The 19,799-nt window shown below is 47.2% G+C and overlaps 1 protein-coding gene across 1 annotated transcript in view; it reads right to left on the bottom strand.

Moving 5' to 3' along the window:
• LOC103171669 (zinc finger matrin-type protein 4-like) overlaps nucleotides 1–17,043 on the bottom strand; it is a 48,278-nt gene extending 31,235 nt beyond the window's left edge. Inside the window, exons 1-2 of the mRNA XM_042344571.1 lie at nucleotides 16,925–17,043; nucleotides 13,864–13,953 (exon numbers count right to left, since the gene is read on the bottom strand). Of these exons, the coding sequence (XP_042200505.1) occupies nucleotides 13,864–13,953; nucleotides 16,925–17,029 (195 nt within the window). The 5' untranslated portion in view covers nucleotides 17,030–17,043. The remainder of the gene's footprint in view (nucleotides 1–13,863; nucleotides 13,954–16,924) is intronic.
• Between the last annotated feature and the right edge of the window lie 2,756 nt (nucleotides 17,044–19,799).

The following is a 19,799-nucleotide window of genomic DNA, read 5'->3' as shown; positions in this document are numbered from 1 at the left end:
TCCACTTTTATCAGTGATCCAACTGGCAAGGGAGGAGTCGCGCGTTTTGGTTTATTAGAGTGCTGGCCATTCTACAAAAAAACGTCTGAGATTAATCCTAATCCACTGCAATAAATACAAAAGAAAAGCACAATCGTTTGTGGGACCTTCCTGTGTGCAAATCATTCACTCTCTTTGTACGAAAGTATAGGGAACTCCGGCCAATTCTGTGCACGGAATACAGAGCAGACTGGGCCCTCGATAATCTAAGGATAATAGTAATAATAATACTTGCATTTGATATCCATTTCTTCGAGACGCTTCAAAGCGCTTCACTACGACACACTGTAAAGTGTAGTGACTGTGAATTTTGTGGGCGAAACGAGGCAGCCAATTGCGCACAGCAGCGTTCCCCCACAAACAGCCGTGGAATTGAGTGACCAAATTATTTTTTATTGGAAGAGATTATTACCCCCGGAAAAGCTATCCGCCAATCGACTAACAACCGGGTTCCTACTGACTGCCGGTAACAACAACAACAACAACAAGATTCCATTTATAGAGCGCATTTCACGTCGGGAGGACGTCCCAAGGCGCTGGACAGTTGGGTCAGGACCTGAGCATTGGGGGGAAATGGTCAGGGTGAGGGGAGGGAAGGGAGGGAGCGAGGAGGGGGTAGAGAGTTGAGAGTGGAGCTGAAGGCTGAAGGTCAAAGAGAAAGGTCTTGAGACCGGCCTTGAAGGAGGAAAGGGAGGAAGCGGCGAAGGCACTGGGGATGGAGTCCCAGAGCCTCGGGGCTGAGAGGCTGAAGGCCACCGATGGTAGGGCGGTTGGGGCGGGGGGTGTGGAGCAGACCGGAGCCAGAGGAACGGAGGATACGGGAAGGTAGGTAGGGGGATAGTAGGTCGGAGAGGGAGGAGGGAGCAAGGCCGTGAATGGCCTTGTAGGTGAGGATGAGGATCTTGAATTCGATCCTCTGGGGGATGGGGAGCCAGTGGAGGTGAGTGAGGGTGAGAGCGAGGGTGAGGGCAAGGGCGAGGGTGGGAGTGAGGGCGAGGGCGAGGGTGGGAGTGAGGGCGAGGGTGGGAGTGAGGGCGAGGGTGGGAGTGAGGGCGAGGGTGAGGGTGAGGGCGAGGGTGGGAGTGATGTGGTCGCGGTGTCTGGTGCGGGACAGTACACGAGCTGCAGAGTTCTGAATGACCTGCAGTGTGGAGGGAGGGCCGGGAAGGCCGACGAGGAAAGAGGTCCCATAGTCCAGCCTTGAGGTGATAAAGGTGAGGACCAGAGTTTCAGCCGCATGAGGGGTGAGGTAGTGCCGTAGTCTGGCGATATTCCGGAGGTGATGGAAGGCGGTGCCAGTTGTGGTGCGGATATGAGGGAGAAAGGACAGCTCAGGGTCGGACAGAACCCCGAGGTTCCTGATGGCTTTGAGAGGTGGAGAGTGCAGCCTTGGATGCTGATGGTGTCAGCGCCTGAGGTGCGGAGGCGCTGACGGAGCCAATCAGGAGGGCCTCAGTTTTACACACGTTGAGCTGAAGAAAGTTGTCTCTCGTCCAGGACTCGATGTCGGACACCGGGGGTCGTGGAGTTGAGGGTAGAGGAGGAACGGTAGAGTTGGGTGTCATCCGCATACATGTGGGAGTGAACCCCATGTCTGCGGATGATGTCAACACAGGGGGAGCATATAGAGGGTGAAGAGGAGGGGACCGAGGACAGAGCCCTGAGGGACACCGCACGAGACAGTGCGGGGGGTGGAGGAAAACCATTAGTGGAGACAAAGTGAAGACGGTGGGAGGGAGGCACGTGTGTATGTGTGTGTGTGGGGGGGGGTGTGGGGTGGGGGTGGGGTGTGGGGGGGAGTAAGGAAACTTGCCCACTGTTTTGCCCTGACCTGACCCGCCCGGGAATCGAGCCTCGGGTCCACTCGCTCGCGAGGCGAGTGGTTGGAATGAGGGAGGAAACAGAGTGAGAAGCTGTGGCTCTCAGGTGAAGGGCAACTGGAAGAGGAATCTTCAACGCCAATTTTTTTTTTCAAACTTCATTATAACAGAGAACAAACTCCGAGTTGCCTTTGCGATCAAAAAGAAACCCACTCAGCCTTAAAAAAAACAACACCGCCGTTCCTCGGAAGGTATAGCAACGGAACAGCCAACACTTGTGTCACATCAAACCATCTGTTCACGTATTTTTAAATAAGAACAAATCTTATCTATTTGTGGGGACGCTGCTGTGCGCAATTGGCTGCCCCGTTTCACCCACAAAATGTACAGTCACTACAGTGTATCCTGTGAAGCGCTTTGAGACGTCTCGAAGACGTGATAAGGCGCTGCATCAAATGCCGGGATTATTATTGTTTACTGCAGTGAGAAATATGAATTGCCATCAGCAGAATAACTGTCCTTTAGGTAAATGGCTTCAATAGTCACAGACATCTGTCTCCTCCCTTCTGTGTAGCAGCCAAACACAAACTTAGCCGGAAAAGAAATCAAACGTATGTCTAACTGCTATTTCTCCTCCTCCGCTGAAACTGCTAAAATTAACGCTATTGACCTATCCAATATTTTGGGGACTGATTGCATTTATCAGCACTCTTATTATATAGGATTTCTTGCTGACGTGAACGATGCTATACAAATGTAATTTGTTGTTATTTGTGTTTTTTTTAACAACGCAGCGTTAATAGTCCTTCACCAAAGGTTTTATCTAAACTGGGTGGAGATGGACAGTTGTGTCTTTCTGTTTCCATTACTTTTCTCTCGTCTTGTGGTTATCCTTTGGTAATCCAAAATACACACTTTGAATATCTGTCCTCTTCAGCCGCCTGAGCTTTGAAATATATTCCTCATGTTATCTCCTCACTGCTCTCACAAACGTCTCTCTACCATTCCTTCCTGTGCTCCGCGCCTCTGGTTACCGGCGGTCAGTAGGAACCCGGTTGTTAATCGATTGGGGGATCACTTTTCCGGGAGTAATAATCCCTTCAAAAAGTAATAATAATAATAATAATATAGCCACTTCAATGCACGGCTGTTTGTGGGGACGCTGCTGTGTGCAATTGGCTGCCGCGTTTCGACCACAAAATACACAGTCACTACATCTTACAGTGTGTCCCGTGAAGCGCTTTGAGACGTCTCGAAGACGCGATCAGGCGCCGGGTCAAACGCAATGATTATTGTTACTGCTTTGAAGCAATCAGACCTCAGTAGCCGGTGCACATCAGAACACATCAGAAATAATTTACATTGCTGCGCGCAATCGGCTGCCGCGTTCGCCCAGAAATATACAGTCAATTCACTTTACAGTGTGTTCTGTGAAGCGCTTTGGGACGTCCTCCCGACGTGAAAAGCGCTATATCAAATGCAAGGATTATTATTATTATTATAATGACTTCTGCTGGGGCTGGTGGGGACTGAATATCTCAGATAAACGGCTGATTGTTGAACACTTGAAAGAGATTTGCTGATCCACTGCTAAATTTCTGCTGACTGATCAGTTTCTAATATCAGCGACTGACCGTCGTCGCAGTTTTTATTGCTTCAAAAATGCCAATTTCAGATGAATGAGGCACGCGGTTGATTAAAAAAAAGCCGAGGGGTATTGATAATGAGGACATTCTTAACATGCAGGATGGATTTACTCTTGGAAAAAAACACTCATGGAAATTGAAACGCCATTTCCAAGCTGAGTGGATTGATATACTAATAGTAGTAATAATAATAATAATAATTCTTGCATTTGACACAGCGCCTCATCACGTCTTCGAGATGTCTCAAAGCGCTTCACAGGACACACTGTAAAGTGTAGTGTCTGTGTATTTTGTGGGCGAAACGCGGCAGCCGATTGCGCACAGCAGTGTCCCCCACAAACAGCCGTGGGTTGAAGTGACCAACAACAACAACAACAACAAGATTCCATTTATAAAGCGCCATTCACGTCAGGAGGACGTCCCAAGGCGCTGCACAGTTGGGTCATGACCCGAGCAGGGGGGAAATGGTCAGGGTGAGGGGAGGGAGGGAGCAAGGAGGGGGGAAATGGTCAGGGTGAGGGGAGGGATGGGAGGGAGCGAGGAGGGGGAAGAGAGTCGAGAGGGGAGCTGAAGGCACGGTCAAAGAGAAAGGCTTTGAGACCGGCCTTGAAGGAGGAAAGGGAGGAAGCGGCGAAGGCACTGGGGGATGGAGTTCCAGAGCCTCGGGGCTGAGAGGCTGAAGGCCCGACCACCGATGGTAGGGCGGTTGGGGCGGGGGACGTGGAGCAGACCGGAGCCAGAGGAACGGAGGGTACGGGCAGGTAGGTAGGGGGATAGTAGGTTGGAGAGGTAGGAGGGAGCGAGGCCGTGAATGGCCTTGTAGGTGAGGATGAGGATCTTGAAATCAATCCTCTGGGGGATGGGGAGCCAGTGGAGGCGAGCGAGGGTGAGGGTGAGGGTGAGGGCGAGGGTGGGAGTGATGTGGTCGCGGTGTCTGGTGCGGGACAGTACACGAGCTGCAGAGTTCTGAATGACCTCCAGTGTGGAGGGAGGTGGCGGGAAGGCCGGCGAGGAGAGAGTTCCCATAGTCCAGCCTTGAGGTGACAAAGGCGTGAACCAGGGTTTCAGCCGCGTGAGGGGTGAGGGGTGAGGGTGAGGGGTGAGGTAGTGCCATAGTCTGGCGATGTTCCGGAGGTGATGGAAGGCGGTGCCAGTTGTGGTGCGGATGTGAGGGAGAAAGGACAGCTCAGGGTCGAACAAAACGCCGAGGTTCCTGACCAAATTATTATTATTATTTTATTTTGATATGAGCTCTGTGCAGAGCAGTGTATATATATATATATATGTGTGTGTGTGTGTGTGTGGCTTTGCTGCCCCTGTTCTACTCAAGTGGTTTATCCCTTAACGTTAGGAAAGAGCCATATATCACAAAGACGTGATGAGGCGCTGTATCAAATGCAAGTATTATTATTATTATTGGACCTCGAGGTATAATGTTTTCAAAAGTCCTAGCACATTTATACTGCATTTCTACCGCCAGATAACTGGTTCCTTGCTCTCTAGATATCAGTTTGCAGTCATTCTCTTCCTCTGAGCTTACATGACTATTGTAGCTCGCTGCGTCTGTAGCATTTAAGCTTCTTAAGTGTCGGAAGAAGTTTCTGCTTTCCTGAAGAATCAACAACAACGAAAACTTGCATTTACACAGTGTCCCGGAGCGCTTAACAGTGGCGGAGTCTGACCCCCGAGCCAGAGAGGGGGAGAGGGAGTGGGGTGCGAGGAGGTGCCCGAAGAACCATCAAAAAAAGGAGTCCAGATTATACATTGGAACATTTCCCCAGTTTAAGAGAAAAAGGGCTGGTTTCTGACGATGGAACCGCAACCCTCGGGGAGGATGAACAAAATGGCTTCTGAGTCGATGTATTTTGGGGCTGTTTTACTGGATTTGCACAACCAGAACTATTATAAGGAGAGGCATAAACACTGGTTCCAATTGGTTTCACTTCCGAAAGGAATATGCAGTGATAATAACCCTTGCGGTTGCGTTTGCCCCAGCGCCCTATCACGTTTCCGAGACGTCTCAGAGCGCTTCACCGGGATATACTGTAAAGTGTAGCCGTGACTGTGTATTTTGTGGGGCCAAACTCGGCAGCCGATTGAGTGACAGCCGTGGGTTGAGCGACCAAATTATTATTTTTATTTATTTATTTTCTTGAGGGATTATTATCCGGCGCGCGCGCGTGTGCGTGTGCGTGTGCGTGTGTGTGTGTGTGTGGCGTGAGGAAAGTTGCCCAAGGTTTGGCCCGGGCTGGGATCGGAACCCAGGCCCTCTCGCTTGCGAGGCGAGCGCTCTAAACCACTGAGCTACAGGACTTTACAACGGGAATAAGTGCTGGGGCTGTTTTTAAATGAGCGCTCCTTTGAATTATTCAACGCTTCGAAATGGGCGAGAGAGAGAGAGAGAGAGAGGAGAGGAGAGATTGATTGAGTGTACGATTTATATCAGCAAACTTTATGAGCAACACATGAAAGAAGCGAAACAGTAAATTCTAATCTCACTGCGATATCTTGAGGTGTGAAGGGAGATGAATAATTCCTACTAAAAGAAAGATGGTCTTTACATGCCAGAGGCAATTTCATTGATATATTGTGCTACTTGATATAGCACTTAAAGAAACACCTAACAATAAAATTCAACAAAAGGTCTAAATTATGTTGGTCGAGGATGCAACAAAATGTTCATTCCTGTTGTTAAAAAGCTCTGTGTGTTTTAATCAAACAGAATTATATCTACATGTTTATGGCTTAGGGTTAGTAGGATTCGGTGCAATGGAATTTTGTACCAATTTATTCGGCTCTACAGAATTTGCTAACCGTTTGAAAGTGAACATGTAATAATAAATAATAATAATAATAATACTTGCATTTGATATGGCGCCTTATCATGTCTTCGAGACGTCTCAAAGCGCTTCACAGAATATACTGCAAAGTGAATTAACTGTATATATTTTATGGGCGAAACGCGGCAGCCAATTGCGCACAGCAGCGTCCCACAAACAGTCGTGGATTAAGTGAGCGAATTATTATGATTACTTTTTAAAGACATTGAGCTGGGGAGAAAGAGGAGGTGACCCCTCGGCACGGGGGTAAGAGGAAAGTCTTCAGGTGCGAATAAATAAATAATAATAATAATAATCCTTGCATTTGACATAGAACCTCATCACATCTTCAAGACGTCTCAAAGCGCTTCACAGGATACACTGTAAAGTGAATTGACTGTATTTGTGGGTGAAACGTGGCAGTGGACAGAAGGAACTATAAGTCCCCTTAATTATCTAATTACCAATCAATGAAGAGGCATCACAGGTAACTAATAAATCCCTTGTCATTGGCAGATCAGTAAAGAATTAAGAGGCCCTGTAATTCTCATTATTTACTAAAGCAGATTGCCATTACAGTCTCGTTACTGAGATCCAAGGAAGCAGAAATACTGCAGTTCGGGACTTGTACCCTTTCGGAATGAAGAGGTTAATATCACACAGTGAAACTCAGCTTCACCGAATCTGCCGGGGCCATAACATTTAATATGAGTTAACAATAATAATCTTTGCATTTGATACAGCACGCATCACGTCTTCGAGACGTCTCAAAGCGCTTCGTGGGATACACTGTAAAATGTAGTGACTGTATATTTGTGGGCGAAACGCGGCAGCCAATTGCGCGCAGCAGCGTCCCCCTCAAACAGCCGGGGGTTGAGCGACCAAATTATTGGTATTATTTTATTTTAAGGGATTATTACCCCCGGAAAAGTGATCCGCCAGTCGACTAACAACCGGGTTCCTGCTGACTGCCGGTAACCAGAGGCGCGTGTGGGTGTGTGGGTGTGTGTGGGTGTGTGTGGGTGTGTGGGTGTGTGTGTGTGTGGGTGAGTAAGGAAACTTGCCCAATGCTTCGCCCTGACCTGACCCGCCCGGGAATCGAACCCCGGGTCCTCTCGCTTGTGTTCGAGGCGAGGGCTCTAACCCCTGAGCTCCAGGACTCCAAGTTACACAAAGGGCAAACTGTATAAATTGTATTAAAATCCGATTCACTCTATAATCCACACGGCCCTTGTGTTATTCCATGGCCTGATTCCCAATCAGTTGCCTGAAGACATTTAAGCAGCAACAGAAGGTCAACATTGAACGGCATCATAAATTCAGTCCCTGGTAGAAAACTGTTCAATAAAAATAAAATAATAATAATCTCCGCGTCTGACACAGTGCCTCACCAGGTCTTCGAGTCGTCTCAAAGCGCTTCACAGGACACACTGTAAAGTGAATTGACTGCGTGTGTTTTGTGGGCGTAAGTAAGTGCGTACGGAATTTATTCAAGATGAGCAATGCCCTGAGTCGTGCTGTGAATTCAAATTGAGTTTAATTCCATTGTGGAACGTAGTAAAATAGCATTTTGGGTCGAACGATGTAAACCAACGGCAGGATCCTGCGTTTTGGTTAATCTCCCCGTCTCCCCAAAGCATTGTTTTAAATGGGTAAAGCATTAGTTAATCTGCTCGTGTTGTAAAAGATAACAAGTTTGAGTGTTTTTCTTGCCGACGACGCAGTGTAACTTGTGGAATTTTGTAACTGGGCGATGTATTTCTGGCCACACGAAGGCGTCTGCAATTGCCTGACATGGCTTTGTGTTTGAGAAATCCTGTGGAGCAATTATACCCCACAGCGTCAGGACCTCCTCTGCCTGTTTTACTGCTTTACAACACGCTCCGAACCTCTCCGCACGTCAACAACACACAAGTGTTCAAACCTACATCAACAGCAGCAGGAGACACGCACTGCCGATGGCAATTTCTGGCGTAAAAACTGAAGTGGCCGGGAACCCTCAGCAGGTCAGGCAGCATCTATGGAGAGACGTCTGTACGTGAGAGAGGGCGATGACCTTTCGTGGCTGAGCTGAAACGTTAACCCACTTTCCTCTCTCCATAGATGCTACCTGACCTGACCTGACGTCTGAGTGTTCTGTTTTTATTGATCGCTTGTTATTAATTTCGGGATCGATCCCGTGTTTCGGGTGGTAAGAAGGCCTCTCCCATTTCAATTAAAAGGAGAGTTACGGCCACTTCTGTTTTTATTTCAGGTTTCCAGCTTCTGCCGCATTTGCCCTTTGTTTATTGTCGTCCGACACTGTTCCTTGTGAAGAAGAATTAACGTTAATCGCTGTGAAATCTCCATTTCCTTACCAGCTATTGAGAGAGATGTATTTTTGAGATGGTTTTGCCTTTAAGTTGTCTATGATTCGACTCTTGTTTTACAGCCAACTCCATACACACGCACACACACACACACGCATGCACGCACACATGTGCACACAGTCTCACATGCGCACACACGGGCACATACACTCGCGCAAACACACGCGCACACAAACATACATGGACTCACACACATGCATGCACTCACACACACTCACACACGCACTCACACGCGCACACCCACGCGCACACATGAACACACGTGCACACACATCTACACAGACACGCACCAGTGAGTCATTCCACAGACACGGTTTATACTCGATCTGCATTAAAACTCTACTGTGAATCAAGGTGATATTTGATGATTTTGTTCAATAAAATATTCATTAATCATATGTTTAAAAAGCCAAATGTAAACCCCTGTGTTTTCTTCTTTGCAGCATTTTAATTTACTTTCCTAAAAGTCTGTGGGGAGAAAGGGGGAGAAATCACATATTTCTTCTGAATTAAATTGCACAGTCAACGTGTTTCAAGGGAATAGTCTGAAAGTTGTCATCAATTTAAAAACAGAACAGGCAACGTAACTGACAAGTTTTAGACTCAAAAGGTTTAAGATTCATTTCTATTTTCTGCTGGAATGACTGTAATAATAATAATACATAAATAATCCGGGCATTTGACACAGCGCCTCATCACGTCTCAAAGCGCTTCACAGAATAGGCTGTAAAGTGGAGTGACTGTGTTTTGTGGGCGAAACGCGGCGGCCGATTGCGCACAGCGACGTCCCCCACAAACAGCCGTGGGTTGAAGTGACCAACTTTATTATTTTTTTGCCTTCCCTCACCCCTACACCACCCAAAGCTCAGGCCCGACACCTGACCGTGCAGTGTTGTATTATCAGGCGTGTGTGTGTGTATGTGTGTGTGTGTGAGGGGTGGGGGGATGCGGAGTAAGGAAATTTGCCCAACATCTCGCCCTGACCTGACCCGCCCGGGAATCGAACCCGGGTCCTCTCGCTCGCGAGGCGCGGGCTCTAACCCCTGAGCTACAGGATTCCTAATGTAACTGTATTCTCTCCGAGGACACAGGTGATGTAATAAAAGAAAGGCGATAGGAATTTGTGAGTGTAACAGATCAGTAGGTAGACAGTTCGTGGGGACGCCGCTGTGCGCAATCGGCTGCTGCACTTCGCCCACAAAACGCGCAGCGTATCCCCTGAAGCAGTTTGAGACGTCTCGAAGACGTGATAAGGTGCGGTGTCAAATGCGAGGATTATTATTATCATTATTATTATTAAAATCCAACAGCCATCACTGACTGTCGAGAATGAATTCAGCTCCAGATCATTGGAAATTCTGGCGGTTCGAGAAAATGCTTCACTCACAGAGGTTCAGGACGCAGGCGGCTTGCGGCATTGCTGCACAGTTTATGCCACCGGGGAAAAGGATTTATGACACGTGAAATAAATCCCAGGGCTATAAAGAAATTGGCAAAAAAAAAATTATATCTGAAAGAGGTAAAGAGCTTTTGCTTTGCATTTGCTTTGAGAGAGGAATAAGTTAACTCATTCGCTGCTGCCGTGTCCTTTAGCTGCTGCTGTAGTAATAATAATAATAATAATAATAATAATCCCTGCATTTGTTACAGCAACTTATCACGTCGTCGAGACGTCTCAAAGCGCTTCACAGGATACACTATAAAGTGATTTGACTGTATAGTTTGTGGGTGAAACGCGGCAGCCAATTGCGCACAGCAGCGACCCCACAAACAGCCGTGGGTTGAGTGACCAAATTATTATTTTTTTAAGGAATTATTATCCCGGGAAAAGCCATCCGCCAATCGACTAACAACCGGGTTCCTACTGACTGCCGGTAACCAGAGGCGCGTGTCTGTGGACTAAGGAAACTTAATTCTCTACGTCTCCTGAGATATAATTAAGGGCTGTATCTGATGATCAATTGATTTGCAAGAGATTGTGATATGAAGACAGTTTTAACTCATTGCTCAAAAATTGTTGGAGATGAAAATGATTTGGACTATGTGCGGCTCAGGGGTTCGAGCCCTCGCATCGCAAGCGAGAGGACCCGGGTTCGATTCCCAGGCGGGTCAGGTCAGGGCGAAATGTTGGGCAAGTTTCCTTACTACCCCCCACCCACACACACACACACAGACATACGCACACGCGCACACACACACACACACGCGCGCGCCTCTGTTTACCGGCAGTCAGTAGGAACCCGGTTGTTAGTCGATTGGCCGATTGCTTTTAGGGGTATAATAATCCTTTCAAAAATATGTTTAATCATGAAAAATATTAATTCGGTCACTCAACCCACGGCCGTTTGTGGGGGACGCTGCTGTGCGCAATTCGCTGCCGCGTTTCGCCCACAAAACACACAGTCACTACACTTTACGGTATATCCTGTGATAAGGCGCTATATCAAATGCAAAGATTATTAAGATTATTATTATAACGGTGCAGGTTCTTTAATTTGACAATTTCAAGGTCAGCCCAATCAGTCCGTGAAACTACAAACCCATCGCTCCCCCCGTCTCTGTTGTCAGACGCTGGGAACATGTTTGATTCAGTCACTTCCTACCACTTCTGAAACAAACAACAGTAGATGTGTGTGTGTGTGGTTGGGCTTTGGAATATACATTTGATTCTGGTTTTGTTGCCCAATTATATAAAGAATCTGCCAAACGCAGCCTAATCATGTTTTTCTGTCGCAGTTGATTCCAGTGTGGAGCGATGTACAGTGTTCCTGTGACACAATAGGCCAGTAGGAATCTCAAAGGAGATTTCAGAGGAGAACGAGACTGATGTACGATCCTAAAAATAAGCTACAGCAACTTACATTTATATGGAAACATCTCCAAATGCCGTGCGGAGAGTGAGATTAATTAGAAAGTTAATTAGGAAGGAGCCAAACACAGCAACAACCTGGTGCCAGCAAATCTCCTACCAATAATGACGAGGTAAGTTCAGTGTCAGTAATGTAGAATTTCTGAGGTGACTAGGATGTCAAGCTCTTCCTTTTAATTGAAACGGAAGAGGTGAGATCGATCCCGAAACGAGTAAGAAATGATAAATAAAAACAGAAGTGGCCGGGAACGTTCCGCAGGTCAGGTCAGGTCAGGTCAGGCAGCATCTACGGAGAGCGTGGAAAGCCACTTAATGTTTCAGGCCATCGACGAAAAGGTCAATCGACCTAAAACGTTAGCTCACATTTCTCTCTCTCCATAGATGCTGCCTGACCTGCCGCGAGTTCCCAGCCACTTCTGTTTTTATTTCAGATTTTCAGCATCCGCAGCATTTTGTCTTTTAGCCAAAATAATAGTTTAATTGAAGAACGAGTCACGATCTGAACACACATCATCAACAGATTCGTATGCAATGCAGAACCCTGTACCAGCAGTGTCCGACAAACAAGGAGGAAATGAATAATCAAGTAAGATAAATTTAGGTGAGGAAGAAACGTTGGCAACCGACGTCGGTATTAACTGGGAAGAGACACAACGAGAGAAGCTCGGAATTCACAAGAGGGAATCTTATAAATTTATACAAGATATTTAACAGGTTGGAGAAAGTCAACGGCAACGACGTCTCAGAACGCTTAAACCTGGAACAATACTTCCAGTTATGCCAGAGCAGCAGAAAGCTAAACCACAGAGAGTTTGGAGTTATTTATATTAAGGACGTGGAAGGTATCTAAACAGGTGGTTTCTGTTGGCCGGGCAGTGTGAAAGCATATATAATATAGTGTGCTATTGATCTGACGCTTCTTCCCAGCCAAACCCCGACAAACCTGCACCAATAACACTAACAACACTCATAATGAATAATAATAAACTTTGTATTTGACCCGGCGCCTGATCACATCTTCGAGACGTCTCAAAGCGCTTCACAGGGTACACTGTCAAGTGCGGTGACTGTATATTTTGTGGGCGACACGCGGCAGCCAATTGGTCACGGCAGCGTCCCCCACAAACAGCCGTGGGTTGAAGTGACCAAATTACTATCATTTTATTTATTCATTTATTTTTGAAGGGATTATTACCCCCGAAAAAGTGATCCCCCAATCGATTAACAACCGGGTTCCTAATCACTGCTGGTAAACGGAGGCGCATGTGTGTGGGTGGGTGGGGTGGGTGGGGTGGGGGGGGTCGGGGGGAGTAAGGAAACTTACCCAACATTTCGCCCTGACCTGACACGTCCGGGAATCAAACCCGGGTCCTCTCGCTTGCGAGGAGAGGGCTCGAACCCCTGAGCTCCAGGAGAATGATAACAATAAGAATGAAACCAGGGATGAGGGACTTTAGTTATGGGAAGAGATGAGAGAAGCTCGGATTGGTTTCCTTAGAGCGGAAAAGGTTAAGGGGAGATTTAATCGAGGGGTTCAAAATTATGAGAGGTTCTGATAAGAGTAGACAAGGGAGAAACTGTTTCCCACTGGCGGGCGGGTGGGTCGGTAACCGAGGGGAGACGAGGAGGCATTCATTTTACCCGGAGAGTTGTTATGGTCTGGAGCGCACGGCCTGAAAGGCTAATGGGAGCAGAACCCACAATAGCTTTCAAAAGGGAATTGGATAGTGATTTGAAAAGGAAAAATGTGCAGAGCTTTGGGGTAAGAACAGGGGGAGTGGGACTAGTTGGGGTAAGAGCGGGGGAGTGGGGACAAGTTGAGGTAGGAGCAGGGGAGTGGGACTAGTTGGGGTAAGAGCGGGGGAGTGGGACTAGTTGGTAGGTCTTTCAAAGAGCCGGCACAGGCACGATGGGCCGAATGGCCTCCTTCCGTGCTGTAAGATTCTATGATTTTATGATTCTATAAGACTCAACCGTTCACTCTGAGCCGCCCCTGTTCTGGGTTTCCAGCAATTCCGCAAAACACAACTCCTGAGCTTGTTCCTCTTTCCGAACGCAGTCCTCGTTAGTCCCCAATATAGTATAATACAGTATTATGATATAGCAGTATAGTACAGTAACGTTTCTGCCCTGTGTCCTCCCGTCTGCCCCTCAGCAAACACTGCTTCCGTTTGTCCGCGCGTGGAGATTAATATCCTCGACTGTTTGTGGGGACGTCACTGGGGTGTGAGGAATTATTATTATCATTGGGGGACTAATAAATCAAAGCAATACATCAAACCTAAAGGGTCGGAGACTTACATTTTCTGATCTGAGTTTCTTGGCAGGACAACTGCCATCCACCGGATGGAGCATGTAGTAAAGTCGTACCTTACTGGCATGTTTCCGGCTCTGAGGGGAGAAAAAAAGGAGATTAAATTTGCGCGTCAACTGAGAAACGTGAGTAACTTAAAACAGGTAAAAACAAGTCAACCACTCAACGCCCCGAGCAGCTGCGGTTGTTTGGTTGTGGTGTTGTTTCCGAAGTGCGCTTCGATGCTGTCGTGCTCCTAATTTAACATTGTTTTTATTCCCGCGCAAGGCTCGTGACATCTGCCCTCCTTTGCCCATCTTGTTCCCAACTCCGCGCCACCCCCCCCCACCCCCCACCCCTTCCCTTCCCTCCCCCACTCCCCCCACCCAATCGCTTGCTTTCAAATGCCTGATTTACCAGCGATTCCTGACAAATTTATTGTGGGTTATCGATTGGGATTTGCCACGTGTAATAATGTCTTGACACAAGGACCTTCGAAATGACCCAACTCGGGCGAATACTGGACACGAGGCAAAAATATTTGCAATAAAAATATATGTTTTAAATAACGGGATGGGGGTGATGTTGGTGGGAATGTTTTGCCCACCTTCACCGAGTCACAGAATAATACAGCGCAGAATGAGGCCATTCGGCCCATCGTGTCCGTGCCCGCTCTTTGAAAAGAGCTTCCAAATCGCCCCCACTCCCCCCGCTCTCTCCCCATAGCCCTGATTAACCCCACTCCCCCACTCTCTCCCCATAGCCCTGACCAATTATTACTTATTGCAAGAGACAATCACATATGTACCAAGAGACCGTTTGCGGCTGACACGTTGCATTACACTCCGGGCTATATATTCCTTGTATCTCTTTCACTCTACGCTTAACTCTCACCACCTCTCCCGTTGCAAAGTCACCTTCACAAAAGGGAGCCCTAAATTTCTGCCTTCGGCCATGTCATTTTATATTGAATTGTATTAAAAAAACACACAGCAAATGTGTTTGCTCGGGCAGTACTGCAGAGAGGAAAACACATTCTTAAACAGGTGAAACAAAAATGATTGCAAATTGAAAAGCACCTCGTCTACGAATTGCAATCTCCTTTCCTCTTTGACAGACAAAACTACTTGTGCTTTGTACGCTGCGGAACTGTAGAAAATGAGGGGCTGTGAATCCCGAAGTGAATCTTCAATCCGTTCGGTTCTCACAATAGCCCCAACAACACGGCAAAAACCTCCAAAACTGTGAGAACGTCTCACACTCTGTGAAGTCTTTTGTGTTCAAATGATTCCGGTAACTGTTTCGCCCACAAAATACACAGTCAATTCACTTTGCAGTCACGTGAAGAGCTTCGAGACGTCTCGAAGCCGTGATAAGGCGTTGTATCAAAGGCAAGGACGATTATTATTATTGTTATATACCATTGAGTACAAATCAGCCACAATCGGTGGTACATCGGAAACAAAATAAATTCTTGTTTATCGCCGGGGAAATAGGTTTTTTTTTTCCAGAGAAATCACCGCATTTCGGAAAGTGTCCAACTGGGGAGAAGAAATCGATGGATAAAAATTGTCCAGTTTATGAATATTCCAAAGGACTGGGGAGGATTTGGATGAAATTGTCCTCGTAAAACGGGTGGATTTTGAAAATGTATTAATGTTAGAATGGGCTCAGGTCAAATTTTGTGGCGATGTTGGATGCCGGATTGCTGACAGCGGCCGGACTGACCCTCAGAGCTTGTAGTGATTTATGTAGCCACCCCCCAGATGATCGAGTTCAAGATCCTCATCCTCACTTTCAAGGCCATCCATGGCCTCGCCCCCTCCTCCCTCTCTGACCTGCTGACTCCCTACCAACCTGCCCGCTCCCTCCGTTCAGAGGGCTCCGGCTGCTCCATGTCTCCCGCCCGACCCACCCTACCATCGGTGGCCGGGCTTTCAGCCTCTCTGCCCCCACACTCTGGAACTCCATCCCACGGTCCCTTCGCCTCGCTTCCTCCCTCGCCTCCTTCAAGGCCGGTCTCAAGACCCTTCTCTTCGACCGTGCCTTTGGTCTTCCTCCCACCTCTCTGCCTTCCCATACCTCTACACCACCCCTCCCCCACGCTCAGGCCCTGACACCTGACTGTTCAGCGCTTTGGGACGTCCTCCCGACGTGAAAGGCGCTCTATAAATGTAATTTTGTTGTTGTTTTGTGCAGTATTGGGCTTAGTTCTAAATCCAGCTGCAATCACATTTGTCCTCCCAAAGTTACTTCAAAGCAAACGGTAGCTCACACGTCCGTTCCATACACTGCTTCTGTGGTGCAGAACCTCTGACAGACGTAGGGACAATGAGTTTTTATTAGGAACAGAATAATAATATATAATATAATATAATAATGTACTGTTATTAATAGTACATTGTTGCGTTTGACATAGGGCCTTATCACGTCTTCGAGCCATCTCAAAGACTATTCTGTAAAGTGTAGTGACTGTATGTTTTGTGGGCAAAACGCGCAGCCAATTACGTCCCCACAAACAGCTATGGTTTGAAGTGACCACATTATTTTTTGAACGGATTATTACGTTAATATAATAATAATAATAATAATCTTTACATTTGAAGCACCTTTCGGTTTGCGAGGACGTCCTAAAGAGCTTCACAATCGTGGATGAAGTGACCAAATTATTATTATTATTATTTTTCTCGGAAGAAAAGCGATCTGCCAATTGACTCCCTCTTGAGACCAATTGCCTTGCCAAGCCCTCGCTGATTGTTGGTCAGGCTTTAACAGATTGTGTAACATCTGGTGGGATTCCCTGCCTTTGCTCTTCCTCGAAACGGTCGAAGAGGAGGGTCTTGAGACGGGTCTCGAAGGAGGCGAGGGAGGGGACGAGGCGGAGGGACTGCGGGATGGGGTTCCAGAGGGTTGGGGCCAGAGAGGCTGAAGGCCCGACCACTGGGCAGGAGAAACAGGGGAACATGAAGCAGTCCGGATGGTAGGGGGTTAGGAGGTCACGGAAGTAGGGAGGAGCGAGGCCATGGAGGGCTTTGAAGGTGAGGACCAGGATCTTGAACTGTGTCTTACCTCGTAATGCGCCACTCTTTGAGACTGAGAGATCAGTTGAGCGCTGCAGACTTTACAATAGGCATCAGTGAACAAACTGCGATCAACAGCACCACCAGCCCTCATCTAATCAAGCAAAACAGGAGAGATAAAGCCACATTAAACATCAGCAAATTATCAGAATTCATATCTATTAACCAGGATATATAATGACTGTTTTATGGGACGCTGCTGTGCCCAGTTGGCTGCCGTGTTTCGCCCGTGAAATGCACAGTCACTACACTACATATTCTGTGAAGGGCTTTGAGATGTCTCAACGTGATAAGGCTCTGTATCAAATGCAAGGGGACCAGCTAAAGGAGCCCAACACCCTGGGCGTTTGAGTTAATAGTGTTTTTTTTTAAATTCTGCCTTTACAGAGTTGCTTTCATTAGGGAATAAGGACTATCTATGGCCAAGGATTCTACTTGTATGTGCCATTGTCTCCAGTGTCCCACCACCAAACTCTCTCTGAAGATCCCTCCGCTCAGCGGGCTCCGGCCTGCTTCACGTCCCCCGCCTCGCCCGCCCCACCGTCACCAGTTGGGCCTTCACACTCTCTCTGTCCCCACCCTTTGGAACTCCACCCCGCTGTCCCTCCGCCTCACCCCCTCCCTCGCCTCCTTCAACGCCCATTTCAAGACCCTCCTCTTCGCCCAACTGCGCCTTCAGTCACCCTCCTACCACCACTCTCCCCGCCCTCCACCCCCTCCTGATCCCAACCCCCAGCTCGGGTCCAACCCCCTGACTGTTCAGCGCCTTGGGACGTCCTCCTGACGTGAGAGACGCTATGTAAATGCCATGTGGTGGTGTTGTTGTTCCAGCGTTCCCCTAAAACCCAGACGAAACTGTCCTTCCCTCGCCTGATGGATCACATTTGGTTGAACGTTGACCGGACTCGAGACTGTTCTACGTTTCCGCGTCATGACTCCGCATAGTTTGTGCCATCTGTAAGTTGCCCTGAGCCGCCCGGTGTGAAAATTTCCCGGCAGCTAATTTCTGAGACAAATGCTCAGGGAAAGAGATTGTAATATCAGGTCCTGCTGTTTCTCTGCTGGACGACAGATGCATCGCTGGCCCTTAATTGATTGATAAAATGCTGCCGTAACCGCACGCGTGTCGAGCTTCTGCCGAGGTGATGAATATGAGCTATTTGTGTACACATCTCCCTGAAGCGAGCAAAGAGAGCCGAGCGGGGAGTTCAACTCCATTTAGTAACCGCAACCGTGCGTGGCAGAGTTTCCGCCGTTGACGTAGACGCACAGGAGCGGGAGGAGGCCATCCAGCCCCTCGAGCCTGTCCCGCCATTTTGTTACATAATAATAATCGCCCTCACAGGTTACCCCGTAAAGTGCAGTGACTTGGTGTTTTGTGGGCAAAACGCAGCAGCCCAATCGCGCACAACAGCGTCCCCACAAACAGTCGTGGATTGAAGTGACCAAATTATTATTTCTTTTATTTTATTTTAATTATTATCTATTTTGAAGGGATTATTATCCCCGGAAAAGCGATTCTCCAATCGACTAACAACCGGGTTCCTGCTGACCGCTGGTAAACAGAGGCTGATCTGTACCTCAGCCCCAATTGCCCGCCTTTGCCCCCATATCCCCTGATCCCCTGACCTGAAAACATCAACCCATCTCAGTCTGGACAATGGGAATGAATCCACAGCCATAACCCACAGCCTTTTGGGGGAGAGGGAGAGAGCGAGAGAGAGAGAGAGGTCCACTAACCCTTTGGGTGAAAAAGTGTCTCAAGTAGAATGGGAGAGTTGGGGGGTGTTGGGGCGGAGGGGAGAGAGAGAGAGAGAGGCAATAGATATGGTTGAAAGACACAGGAGCGCATTGTCATTGCGTTGTCGCCTTTGGCCCGGTCCCGAGTATTGGGCTTGATGATTGGAATCTCGATCCCAGTTCCGTTACGAGCTGCAGATAATAATAATAATAATAATCCTTGCATTTGATATAGCGCTTTTCACGTCGGGAAGACGTCCCAAAGCGCTTCACAGAACACACTGTAAAGTGAATTGACTGTATATTTGTGGGCGAACGCAGCAGCCAATTGCGCACAGCAATGTCCCACAAACAGTCGTAGATTGAAAATGACCAATTTATTATTGTTTTTGGTTTTGGAGGATTATTATTAGGCTCTGTGTGGAGTAAGGAAACTTGCCCGAGGTTTCGCCCTCTGCCTGGAATTGAACTCAGGTCTCTCACTTGCAAAGCGAGTGCTCTAACCACTGAGCTACAGGACTCCACGATGTTCAGGGCGGAGATGGGCAGAGAGAGAAATGACGGCACAAAACCTTTGTTCGATGCTGAATCAGTGAGTGTTTCTGTTGGGAATATTATTTTTTAGTTCTTCAAAAAAACAGGGATTAAACAGAATAATAAAAGAATATAAAATAGTTTGTGCTGATGAGAAGCCACTGTTCCTCGAGGTTCTCCTAACCCCAGAAATTATTATTATTGCATTTATATTTATTATTATATTTATTATTATTATATTTATTATTATATTTACATTTATTATTGTATTTATTAGTATTATATTTATTATTATTATATTTATATTTATTAGTATTATATTTATTATTAGCTTTTTTATATTTATTATTGTATGTATTAGTATTATATTTATTAGTATTATATTTATTAGTATTATATTTATATTTATTTTCATAGGTTACCCTGCAGCTTTCAATATGAATTATTATTACCATTTTAACCCCCCCCTCGCCCTCAGCCTAAGTGTTCAGCAACAAAAAAAAGTTGGATTAATATCACATCAAGAGACTCAAAGTCCTTACAGCACATCATCCGCCCCCTCTTCCTGTATCCTGTGCAGTCGATAATAA

This window comes from Callorhinchus milii, unplaced genomic scaffold (assembly GCF_018977255.1).
Source record: "Callorhinchus milii isolate IMCB2004 unplaced genomic scaffold, IMCB_Cmil_1.0 Scaffold28, whole genome shotgun sequence".
NCBI classification, from domain to species: domain Eukaryota; kingdom Metazoa; phylum Chordata; class Chondrichthyes; order Chimaeriformes; family Callorhinchidae; genus Callorhinchus; species Callorhinchus milii.
Note: the sequence above shows the minus strand (reverse complement) of the source record. Positions and strands in the feature narration are given on the sequence as shown.